The sequence below is a fragment of the Fringilla coelebs genome, assembly GCF_963513975.1.
Source record: "Fringilla coelebs genome assembly, chromosome: 3".
Lineage (NCBI taxonomy): Eukaryota > Metazoa > Chordata > Aves > Passeriformes > Fringillidae > Fringilla > Fringilla coelebs.
In genome coordinates this window covers 58,634,346-58,646,878 of record NC_140030.1, presented here as the reverse complement: position 1 = coordinate 58,646,878, position 12,533 = coordinate 58,634,346, and the positions used below count along the sequence as shown (strand labels likewise).

Genomic DNA, 12,533 nt, shown 5'->3' with positions numbered 1-12,533 from the left:
CCCACCTCCTCCATGAAAAAAGTTGCATCACACGGCAGCAAAGAGTTGTAACACAGGTTCAAGACACACTGATTTCTCAGAGCCTTCCCCAGTGTGATTTCCTTTCCCTTATTTCACAAAGAAAACAATATTTTATGTGCAACTATTGAAAAAGTTCCTGCAGAGTCAATAAAATAGATATATATCACAAACATTTTAGAGATTTTTTTCCCCCTTGAGTATTTTTTAAATGCATATCCAGAAACTAGGAAAGCAAGTCTACTGAAAGCAAAATACTTGTGTAATTTTGGGTATCCTTAGAAGAGATTTATGTGATCTCCATCGGGGAATTTTAGTTTCACTTGCAAGAAGTTGTGCCCATGCCTCCTTTGCTTTTAGATTTTTCTCTCTTGCCATAATCTACCCTTTTGACTGCCTGTTTAATCACTAAAGCAAGAAGCAAGCCTTGGCATGCACGTTCAGGATCAACTCCTACATCAGAAACCGATCACGGACGTGAGAGAGGGAAAAGTCCTATGAAATAATCCCAATTAGCCTCCCTTGGCAAACGCACCAGAGTCCCTGGACAGAGGACACAGAGGACGCATCTGACAGGAACCAGATGTGAGAGGCAGCCATAGGCAGAAGGTCAAGGAGATACCCATGAGGGAGAGCATGTGGCTGCCTGCCTCACGCTTCCTGGACAACCAGGCTCCATCCCATCAGGCTGGCCAGAGGAAGGAATGACAAGCAGCAGGCCAAGCCCTCCCTAATGCACGAGGCAACTGGCTGGAGACAAAGTAAGCCAATAGCCCAGTAGTATCCTGCCTTCTCACCGGTAAATATTTTTTCAGTTGGGAAGAGCTGTGCCAATAAATAATCTGCAACTTTACCTCATAACAAAATATGATCCCCTCCACCAAGATTTAAGTTGAAGCAGATTAAGAAGCACCACCCATTCCCAAGACAGAACACCAAATGTTAAAACAACAATACAGACTTTCCAGCCAAGTATTAAATGATAATGGCACAAAGTAGCTGTAGATTACAGATCACTGAAACTCCATCTTGCTGTGAAGTCTGCATAAAATTTTCATTTTCCCGTAGTTAAAATGGACTGCTACAAAAACCATTTTTAAATGCATGATCAAACAAAATAAAAATTAAAATTAAAAATTGAAATGTAAACCCTCAGAGTCCTGGGTATGAAGCGAGACCATATAAAATTGAAGAGATGCAATGAGGAATAGGAATCTGAAAAAAGTTTTTTCATAACTCTCTTTATGAAAAAAGTCTCTTTGCACATCGCTTTACAGATTGGGTTCCACTTTAACCACAGCAATTTGAATTATTTCTGAAATCTTGAAATTTTTTAAAGTCAATGACTAGTTTCAGGTACTTTTCCCACCAAGACATGTAGTAATTACACAATGTCTTCCAGCTTTCCCTGCCACATCACCCTGAATGCACTTGCCCTACGCAGTGCATGTGAAAATCAAGCCCACACCTTTGTTGTGGGCTCAAGCCTGCCACTATGATCCACACCTTAACAACTGCTCCTCTAGCTTACAGACAGGGGATACAGTTCAAAATTGCAAGGAACAGAGATGATGTGCATAAGATGTTGAAGTGGAAATACTTTGCCTACATCATCATCATTAGAAACACTCACGCTCCTCTCCTCTCCTCTCCTCTCCTCTCCTCTCCTCTCCTCTCCTCTCCTCTCCTCTCCTCTCCTCTCCTCTCCTCTCCTCTCCTCTCCTCTCCTCTCCTCTCCTCTCCTCTCCTCTCCTCTCCTCTCCTCTCCTCTCCTCTCCTCTCCTCTCCTCTCCTCTCCTCTCCTCTCCTCTCCTCTCCTCTCCTCTCCTCTCCTCTCCTCTCCTCTCCTCTCCTCTCCTCTCCTCTCCTCTCCTCTCCTCTCCTCTCCTCTCCTCTCCTCTCCTCTCCTCTCCTCTCCTCTCCTCTCCTCTCCTCTCCTCTCCTCTCCTCTCCTCTCCTCTCCTCCCCTCCTTCAGGCTTACAATACAAAATGTATTCTTATGCCCACAGCAAGAGTCTTGGTCTTAACAAGACAGTAAATAGGTAAGAAATGTCTAAGAGTTTGAAGTTCAAGTGTTGGCTCTAAGGAAAAGCACACTGTGGCCAAAAGAAGCTCTTTTTCAACCTCAAAAGGAAACTCCCATTCAGCACTCCAGCTGAACCACTCTCATACTTTTCACTTTTGCAAACAATTTTTCTATTCCTAATTATATCTAGGCAATGCTCACTTCATTTACAATAAAATTGTATGATAGCAGCTCTCTTAAAACAGGCATGATGTGGTTTCACACACAGACAAGATTAAAGATGACGTGCTGAAAAAATGACTGAATTTAGATGATTGAAGCAAAATTCTGTTTTCTTACCGCTACTAAGTATTACCCATGTTTTGGCAAGAAAATAATCAATTTTTTTCAATATGAACCTACTTGACAACCTCCTTTCAAATAGAAAGCATAATTCTGACATAAAAAAGGATTAAAGACATCAGCTCCTATTCCTCACATTTAATACTGAACTGACTTTTGGGGAGTCCCATTTTAAAATTACAGGGGTCATGTCCCTAGAAGTATGTCACTAGGTCATACTTCAGCCCCAATGCAGTGAATGTGCTTTGAAGAGGTATCTACACAAAGCTCAACAGAATGATAACATCTTAAGTATTTTCTCTAAGATGCTTGTGTTATTTCGTAACTTCTCTTACGTTGAACCTATCAATGCAAACAGAATAATGCTTCTTCATGACAACTTCACACAGATGTGCCAGAACCTTCTGAAATGCTTTCTTGTATTTCTGAACTATTAGAAAACCCAGGAAGCTCAACAGTTCTGGAGGGCAAGGCCCAGCTGTGCCGTGAGAACTGAAGGCAGGCAAACCCAAAATGGAACAAAAAGAAATATTAATAATCTGCTCAGCTTAACAAAACATGAAGTGGGGAGGGGAAAGAACATTGAGACTTTGTCCATTATTTCAGATCAAAGCCATGAAATGAAAATGTACCATTATTTATTTTATTCCTTTTCCCTGCCATCAGACAGAACAGTCTTGCTTTAAAGGAGCACATTAAGTCAGATGGTAGGTGGCATTGTGCTGTTTGTTAGGACAGCTACCCCTACATTTTTAAACTTTTCCTAAGGTGGATTAAAACATAGCTCCTCTTGATAATTTTCAAAATATTTTTGCAAAAGTGCACAAGTGAAAAAAAGCAATAACAAGTCCATAGCAATACAAAACCTCATCCAAAAAACCTACAAACTCAGTGTTGTGCAACTCATTTAAATTAAAAGAATTTCTAAAGGAAACACTTGTTGTTATGCTGTCCTTTTTAAAAAGAAGAACAATTCAGCAGAGCTCATCTAAGGTAATGCAGTAACCACTTAAGAAAGACTCATTAGATTAAGGTCAGGGTTAGGACTTCAAGCAAAAAGGCCTGGCCAATGGATTACAACATAAGATAAACTTGAGATAAAATTCTCCTTTCCTGGTATATATTGCAAAAGAAATGCATCTCAGTGAAAAAATCATACTCTTCATAGGTTTATCCCTCACTTCCTAAGTGAAGTTATTATGCTGCCACAGGTTACACTTCCCAACAACAGCACACAAACTGCCGCCTTTTAGGTGTCCTATGCAGAGAAAGGAAAAGTTATTGTATTGTGCAGGAAAAACAAAACATGAATTGATTCTTTCAAGTCTTTGAAAAACTTAAACATCAACTAACACATTTTCTTACTTGAAATTCAAATAACAAAAAAAAAAAAATCAAGAGAAGAAACCAGGAGAACATTAAACCTGTTTTTCATAATCAGCATTTTAAACAAGCAGAAGAATATAAATTCTATAATCATGTTATCTAACAACATTGTCATTCAAATACAGGTTGCCACAGTACTTCATTGTTTGGTTAGAAACTTGTGCTCAGTTTCTGACTCTCCAGCTTCTGGGAATATGAAACAGGATAGTTTTCCCTGCATGCATTAGATTTTATCAAGGAACTAGAGCTAACTATCAGAGTGACATCCAGACAGGTTCAGCACAGCTCTGGGATTACTGGTGACATGCTGCTCCAGGCTCACAGGTGAGGAAGAGGAAGGTAGGTTTCCCCTGGGCTCTACTTGATTAGTCCCACAGGCAAAGTACAAACTCTTTTGCTGCCAGAAGTTAAAATAAACCTGGGAAGACTTAAGTGCACAAAGCCTCAAACTTAGGCTTCCCATTCTGTTTTCCATCAGTGGCCTGCTCCAAGAGGTAAGCTATGGGGAACGCCAAAAAGCAAAGCATGATTATGGGAAAGCATCTGGATGGAAGGAAACAAAATTCTCTCCAGCTATTGACAGCACTGCACAAGCAGCTCTGGGCCCAATCCAGATTTTTTGCTGTGAACCAGTGGAAACACCTCTGGCCACCCTGTCACCCACCCCATCCAGCCCAGAGCAGTCCTCCAGCACAGCCCCAGGCAATGAGAAATAGCTGAGGAATGAGACATGGCAGGGATCAAGTTCACAGCACTCCATCTCCCAGAGAGCCATATGTTTCCTAAGTGCTGTCAGTCACTTAAAAGCCCAGAGCTGAGACAAGCCTGACAAAAACATCCACAGCTGTGAAAACACGGGTTTGCCAGAGAACTTTCTATCACAGCTGCTCGAGTTTGTTTCCTCCTCCTGTCCGCGCCTCCACGGCGCGCAGGTCGGACACCGTGGTCTTGCCTTGGCTGCCACCCTGCGGCACGGGCTGTCCAACACACGGGCTGTCCCCAGCACCCAGCCTGGACCCTGCTGCACATGCCCCCACGACAGTGCAACCCCAGCTGGAGTATTCTGTGAAATATGGGACTAAGGAACTGTGATAGTCTGTCCGAAATTTCTCTCATTTGTCTCATGATTTTCATCATGAAAAAGGACAGAAACTGAGACCACCGAAAGATCCTGTTTGAGATCCGGGTTTGACGAAAGTCTGCCGAGCTTACAAGGCCAAGATGTAACTCCCAGCCTGCCAAATAATTGTGCAAAGGAGAACCTTGACCCGTTCTGCAACAACGAGCCTTGGAATTTCCCTGCCTCTCAGCTTGGATGGACTCTTTTCTGGAATAACCTTTAGGTGGTCCCCACAGAAGACCCTTCATCTGTTCTACAACCACTGTGAGTGACTGACTGAGATGGGAGAAGCCTCTTCTCCAAGGACTGAGACATGAAACCCTCACATAAAGAAAACTCCTTTTCTTCCCAAAGATTGAGACTGAAACCTGGGGGGAACTGGCGGGGGGAACAGAACAGACTGTGATGTCTGCTTGTGGGTAGTGATTATTGGGACTATTGGACCAAGAAGGAAACTATTGCATTATTTCCCCCCACTCTTTCACAATCCTCCATAGGATAAAAACCCCCAGGTTAGCTAGTCCGATTCGAAGATCTTCCCTGTGCTTGGAATGACTCCTCGACTGACGGAACCTCAGCTGGACTCCGAAGGACCCCGTCGCTTCCACGGGCGGTAGCGATAGCCTCCTCTTTTCTCTTTACCCCCCTACTTTTCCATATGCTTTCCCTCTTTTCCCACACACACATCTTTGCTGTAATCATTCAATAAAGTTTTGATTATTACTGCAAACCCCCTTCGCTGTGTTGGTATTTTGTACTGAGAAATCCTTTGGAAACAAATCATCATGAAATCCGTCAATAAGGACAGTTCGTGACAGGAACAAGCTGTTAAGTTCCACAGGAAGTCATGCCAACTTCCAAGTTGTGTCTAAAAGTTCTGCAAAAAGCAGCCAGGGAGACCGTGCAAATCCTTCAGTTTAAGGCTCCTGAATTTCTTTGAATTGTTTTACAGTTCTCTTCAAAGATGAAGATTGGGAATTTCTTTGTCCCAAGAGCACCAACACTTGCAAACCTTTAGGACACAAGTCCAGTGGAAGTAATTTCATGCAGATGACAGTATCAAAGGACAAGAAAAAAAGAGGGCATTTCTCTTGCACAGAGCCAAAGCAAAAGGGAGAGCTAAAACATTTGTTTGTTGCATTCTTTCTCTCACAGCCCTTGGTATAAAATAATGAAGTTAGTGCAGCTGCTGTTACATGTAATATTGTGGTAGAGGCCAGTGTTTACACCATTTCTGAGCAGGCAGGAAGGAGAACAGACCCTAACCCACACTGGCTACCAGCAACCCCAGTGCCACCTGCGACTGCAGCGTGGAGTCTCCCTCTTGGGAGGGCAGGATTGTCAGGTGGGCAGCTGACAGGGATGGGCAGGCAGTGGGGATGCAGGATGAGGCCAGGCAGACAGAAGAGCACTCACCTCACTCTGCAGCTGTGGGGCTTCCCAGTGGCAGCTGAGCACGGCGGCTCCCTGGCGCTGCAGCACGCTCTGCAGGGCAGCACCCTCTGCCCCGCGCGCTCCCACCAGCAGCACCTTCTTCCCACCTGTGTGACACAAGGCAAGGCACTCAGCCACCCCCAGCAGCTGCTGGAGCTCCCCCCAGGGCTGCAGCGCTGCAGAAGGGGCTGCAAAGGGGCTCAGAACAGGACAGTGCCCTGCGCCTGCACAAGCACAGCAGCTGTGCAGCACAGCTGGCACTTCTGGAGCCTGTGCAGTGATAGCAACCACAGGTCTTAAGGAGTTTCCTGGCGACTCTCTAAATGCTAGGAGGCAAATACTGTTCTTCTGGCTTTTTTTGCACAAATCCTTTCATTCATGTTTGTACCTAAGTACATTTAACCTCCTGTTTACAGTTCTGCGACAGAAATCCTCACTTCAACAATTATGAATCACTGTAAGAGAGACAACTGACACACTGCCTTAAAACAACACTGTCTTCATACACACTACACCTGCTTGTTTAAATGTGCCATTTCAGGGTCAGCACTGACACACCACAATCCAAACCAAAGGATTTGCTCAGCAGCAATTTACAGGCAAACCTGATTTCTCCAACTCCTCACACTAATCAAAACAATCAAGTGAAATGCCCAAGTGATGCCTGCATTTTCTGTTTGGAAGAGTCACATGTCTTGTGTGCCTTCAGTGAAACTGAACCTCCTGATGGCAGCTAACCCCTGCCTAATACCCAAAATCTGTAGGCCTGAAACCTGTTTCTACAAATACAGCATTCAGATGGATGTTACTGAGCAGGAGGACTCCTCCTCACTAGCAGGAAAATACATGTCAGGTGGGAGAGCAACACAAAAGAGAAAACACAATAAAGGCACATTATATTTGGCTCCCAGCCAGGATTAAAACTGAGTAAAACAGGCCAAAATTAATGTAATGATTGTGATAGAAGGGCTCACCTATATCTTCAAGAAGCTCCATCACAGCACAGACTGTAGGAGGAACTAGACAGTCAGAGACATCGCCATGTACCAAACGTCCTAGGTTTACACTGGATAATCTGCAGTGGAAAAATATGGCAATTTAAAAAAAAAAAAAAAGAGTTTGTGCAACATAAATCCCCAGCAATGCTTGTAACACGGCTAAGGGCTAAATCCCAAGAGCAAACATCTCTCACAGAAGCAAATCCTTTGATAGTCATGTACTGTAGCTAATTTGTATCATCCCACACCTCCGTTAGACAAACACTGAGCCTCAAGAGAGGCCAGGAGAGGATCTGAGCTAGAATGAGTCACACAATCCCAGGACACACAGGCAGCTCTTCACTTGTCCCCATGGGCTACCCACAGCACACTGGGCACAAACACTTTGGTGGCTGCAGGGAGACCAGACCAGCGCTGCCAGAGCCAAGGAGGGGCAGCCCAGGTGCTCCCACACTGCCCTCCACTCTCTCTCATACAGAAGGATGGATGCTCCAAATTTTCCATTCTCTGACAATCTCCTGTACTCCACATAATGGAAAGGTTTTTGAAGGATTTTTAGATATTTTTCCTGAAAATGAAAATAAAAAGAAAAAGAAGAGAGTGGGATAAAAAAAAAATGGTAATAGCTTCCAGCTAAGAGCAGGAAGGCTGCAAGAGCAGCAAAATGACAACTCACAAACCTAAATTACACCAGTGGCCTCTTCAGAGAGCAGTACAGCTCAACACTGATTGGAAATCTGTGCTAATGGGTCCAAACTATTATAGCTTACTCTCTCACCACAAGAGAGTGCTGTAAGGAAGCTAAAACCTCTCTGCAATTTTCCCATCAATCCTTCTTGTGAAAATTCAGTACTTTGTGCCTACCACTTGTATTACTGAAGTGCTGAAATACCTTAAGTATCGCCAGTAAATCAAGATTTCATTTTTTATTTCTTTGAAAGGACTATGCCTTGAATGTACATTATGTAAAAAATAAAAAGATAATGACCAAAACTACTTCAGTAAAAGATTTCTCATTGATTCAGAGGCATCTTTTATCACTGCTCAATAGCACAGCTAGACACATTGACTGAGGAATCCATTAATGAAAAGCAGAGGAGAAAACTGATTTTACAGAGCCATCAGGCTTGTGCCTGCTAATATTATTTCTCAGTGCTCCACTTACCCATCCACATCTTTCTCTGGTTTCACAGCATTTAATACCTTACTGCTATATAAGCTTTCTGGGAGGTCAAGAGCAAGGCCCTGCACATTAGGATCCTCATTGAGTCTCAAGATTTCACTGACAATCTAGGAAGTTAATAAAAAACATTAAAGATCAGAACAGCAGATAAAAGGAGAATCTGATTAGAATGAGGTAAAACCTGTAATTTTTTTTTTCAATTACTTTATGGCCACCTTGGCTTCCCTTGCTTATTACTGTAAATTCTAAATGAAAAAGCTCTACTCAGTTTATTATCAGTAGCGTACCAAATTAAGCCACCCTGACTCTATTCTAAACATCTTGCAAAGTAAACACATATTATGTGACATTATGCTGCCAAAAGCAGTTTGTGTTTCAGCACTCCAAACCTCAGCAAAAGCCTGTCACTGTAATGGCTTGGGAAGATGTTTTCAGACACAGGACACCTGAGTTAATACATAGCACAAAACAGCACCAGATCACACCCCAAAAGAGGGACAAAAAGCTGCAACACTTGAGAGAACAACTATACAAGAAAAAAATCTCATTTTATTTAACCAGCATATATGGTTACCAATTTTCCTTCTCAAAACCCTGATCCTAAGAGCTGGCAATTGCCTTGTGAAGAACTGCTATGTTGAAAAGGCACCGCAGAGAAGTTTATGAAGCTCAAGTTCTGAACCAGATGCAAGTTCAAGTGGGTTATAACTGGTCATGCCTGACATCTGAGACTGCACTGCCTACCCTTGATTCCTTCCTCTCTAAAATATAATGCTGATCCGTGCTATTCTGCTGTGACCAGAAAGAATACAAAGGAACAAAACATGTCAAACATGTTTTTTTAGGTGTGAAATGTCATGCAAGCATGCCTTCCTATCTTATACATAAAACCACTGTGCAGGCATCACAAAGCTTTATAATGGAATTGGATTAACATCCAACAGAAAAGCATTTTAAGTTGTTTTTTTTTCCCTCAATTAATACTATGCCTTTTAAAAATGTTTTTCTTGTAAACTATTCATTGTAATTGTGAACTCTATTACCCAAACACTTGGTATGCAATCAACATTAAGCTAGGGGAATTAGGCAGGAGTTAGATTAGCTGAAACCCTGAACCAAGAGAACACACTACTTTCATGCTAAACACAGATTACACAAGCATGTCACTAGTACAGAAATGCCTCTTTAGTTTCCTGACTCCTGAGGCAAAACCAGGCACACCTCTTAAGGTTCTAGGGCATGTGACAGCAACAGGACTGGTATACATTACACTAGAAAGGATGAATGTATATGGACATGAAAATATCTGCATTTTTCTTCAAAAAAACCCCTTTGATATGCTACAAAATGCTGAGGGCCTAAGGAGTAATTAAAAACTCAAGCTGTATTTCTGCCTCCTGGGAAAGTACTTCTGTTTTCCATTTTAATTGCATCTTACTTTAATTCAGCTTTCCATCATCACAGCATTTAAATTCCTTATAATTCATGCAGGATAAAGTAGTATGGTATTAACCTGCCTTTATTGTACACAGGAAGTTATGGCAAAACCCCAAGTTATGGCAATGTGCATGGTACTGAAATCCCTCCTACCTTCCCACACCACACCAGGGAACACAACTGAGATGTGGATTTTAGTAGGTGAAAAAAACCTGCCATAGTGAGTAAGCAAGAAAGTAAGCAAACCATGATGAATTTTACAGGAAGTAGCTTCCTTTAAATAAAAGAAATACCCCAATTTTCTCTTTAAATATACAGCTAAGCCATTTCTAAGATACTACTTCAAACTAACTGCTGCATACTCACTGTATTTTACCTATTTCCTGCTGTGTTACTCAACAGATAAAATGCATTTACCAACAACAGAGTGTATTTGTTTTTAATTTCAAAAGCCTACTCTTCTTGAATGGGTAGCTGACTATCCATAATCTACAAAACTTCACAGTAAATTCCTTTCAATGTATCTGGAAGAAGTTCTTGAGATTACACTGCAAGGCAGTAACATTTTAAGAACAAAGTGTACCAAAAACCAAAAGAGTACACGGAAGTCACAAGCCTGCAGGATTATCAAACTTGCCAAGCACAAGGAGGCCAGCTGATAACAGTGTCATCATCTACAATACATTCCTTCACTGGTTTAACTTTCACATGGTTTTCTGTATTTAAAACATAATTTATATTAAGTGCTGCACCTTCAACAAGGTAAAGAATTCAGGCCTTTAATTATTTGGGGGAGATGTTTGTTTTTTAATACATAATTGAAACATTAAAAGATCAATAGACAAATTCAACACCCCCCTCTTCTTCCCCCTCTCCCATCCCCATATAATCATGTAATCTTTAATTTCCCTGAATAATTGGGGCAATAATCAGGTACAGTCACAAGAGCAACTGCAGGAGACAGGATACCCGAGCTGGTATGGGGTTAAACACCAAGCACAAACCTGAAACATTACTCTTGATTCTATCCCAGCTTGCCAGAGAACAACAGATATGCCCATTAATTCTCTTTTTTTCACTCATGCCAGTAAGGGGATAATATTTGCTATTTAAACCGAGGCAGTCCTAAGCCTAATTTGAGTTACCTGAGGTCAGTCAAAATAATAATGAATGTCAGTAATAAATAGAAGTTTATGACAAAAATAGAAAAGGCAGGCTCTTTCAGGTACTTCAGTTACCTCATCTTTGGTGCTGCCTTCAGGAAGACAGATGTGAATAACACGTAGACCAATCTGTTAAAAGAAAAGACTTAAAATTACCAAAGGCAAGCAGCTCATGATTATTAACACATGTATCAGCTAAAGCTTACCTCTTTGGCAAAGTTCTTGTTTGCTTCTTGAATCAACTGGTCATTACGTGCCTTGGGGAACAAAACAGTAACTGAGTTTTAAAATAATACATTTTAAAAATGAGTACACTAACGCACATGCCTATGCAAGAAACATAGTGACAATGTCTGTGTCTATTCAAACTAATAAGAAACAATTCTAAGAAAGAAGCAGAAGGCCATCTCTGTTAACCCCAAATAGTTCAAGACTGCTGACAGTGAAAAAAAGAGCATTAAAAAGCACAGGCTTCATGGAGAGGCACAACTCCTGTGAGGGAAGGAGGGCTTGCCCTCTATCCCCCAGCTCCCTCCCCGCCAGCACTCCTGGCACTGCACTACCAGCATCCCACTCCCCAAATGTGGCAGCTGGTGCTGAACAACAGAAGCTGCTGCACTGAGGACAGCTCACACTGTGCCAAGGAAGAAGAGACAGCTCTAGGGACAGCCCAGCAGCTGCTCCCCTGTGACAGTAAAGGTGGGACTGTGCCCCCACACTGTCTGCTCAGGAAGTTTAACTGGGATGAACAACTGGGGGTGGTACCACGCTGTCCTCTGTAACATCCCTGCTGCTGCAGCACTGGCAGGTGAACATTTACCTTGTGTGAGTGCAGGAAGTCCCTGCCCTAAACCAGTTCCTACCCAAACCCACTGAGCAGCACAGGTGAGGCCAGAGTTCAGCACATGGGCTGGCAGAGTGCAAGGGCAGGATGGGAGGTGCAGGGGAGCCAGGGGTGCTTTGCTGAACTTTACAGGGCAACAGCTACACTGCTAAGCAGGATCCTGATGCTTTATTTTACTTTTCAGCATCAAAAAAATTAAGAAGCCCCCACCAATCATTTTTTGCTGTTGCACAGCTCCAGCCAAGGTTCAACATGGATAATAAGCAACACAGGTATCAATTTTGGCATTGATTCAGATTCAGTTGACTCAAGAGGAAAAGGACAGTCCTAAAATCATTCCACTGCAGGCTCAGTCTGCAACCCTCATTCCCAGTCCTGCAGAAGAGGTGGTGCCCTGTTAGCCAAGAGTAAAGGAGGTAACTTCCCTGCCCTCCCTCTGCTACTCTGGGCAGATGTGGCACATGGGGAGCAACACAAATCTTAAGGCTCTGCCCACATTACTGGTAGAGCAGTGCATGACAAGAACATGTGCAGACCAAAGCAAGTTTTCTTTGCATCAACAAATACACATTTAAAATTGA

The 12,533-nt window shown here is 42.6% G+C and overlaps 1 protein-coding gene across 1 annotated transcript in view; it reads right to left on the bottom strand.

Annotated features, from left to right (window-relative positions):
- LOC311151918 (monofunctional C1-tetrahydrofolate synthase, mitochondrial-like) overlaps positions 1-12,533 on the bottom strand; it is a gene marked incomplete at both ends in the record, with an annotated part of 42,956 nt that overhangs the window by 27,592 nt on the left and 2,831 nt on the right. Inside the window, 5 exons of the mRNA XM_084202631.1 lie at positions 6,310-6,434; positions 7,302-7,402; positions 8,491-8,615; positions 11,184-11,237; positions 11,315-11,365. Of these exons, the coding sequence (XP_084058757.1) occupies positions 6,310-6,434; positions 7,302-7,402; positions 8,491-8,615; positions 11,184-11,237; positions 11,315-11,365 (456 nt within the window). The remainder of the gene's footprint in view (positions 1-6,309; positions 6,435-7,301; positions 7,403-8,490; positions 8,616-11,183; positions 11,238-11,314; positions 11,366-12,533) is intronic.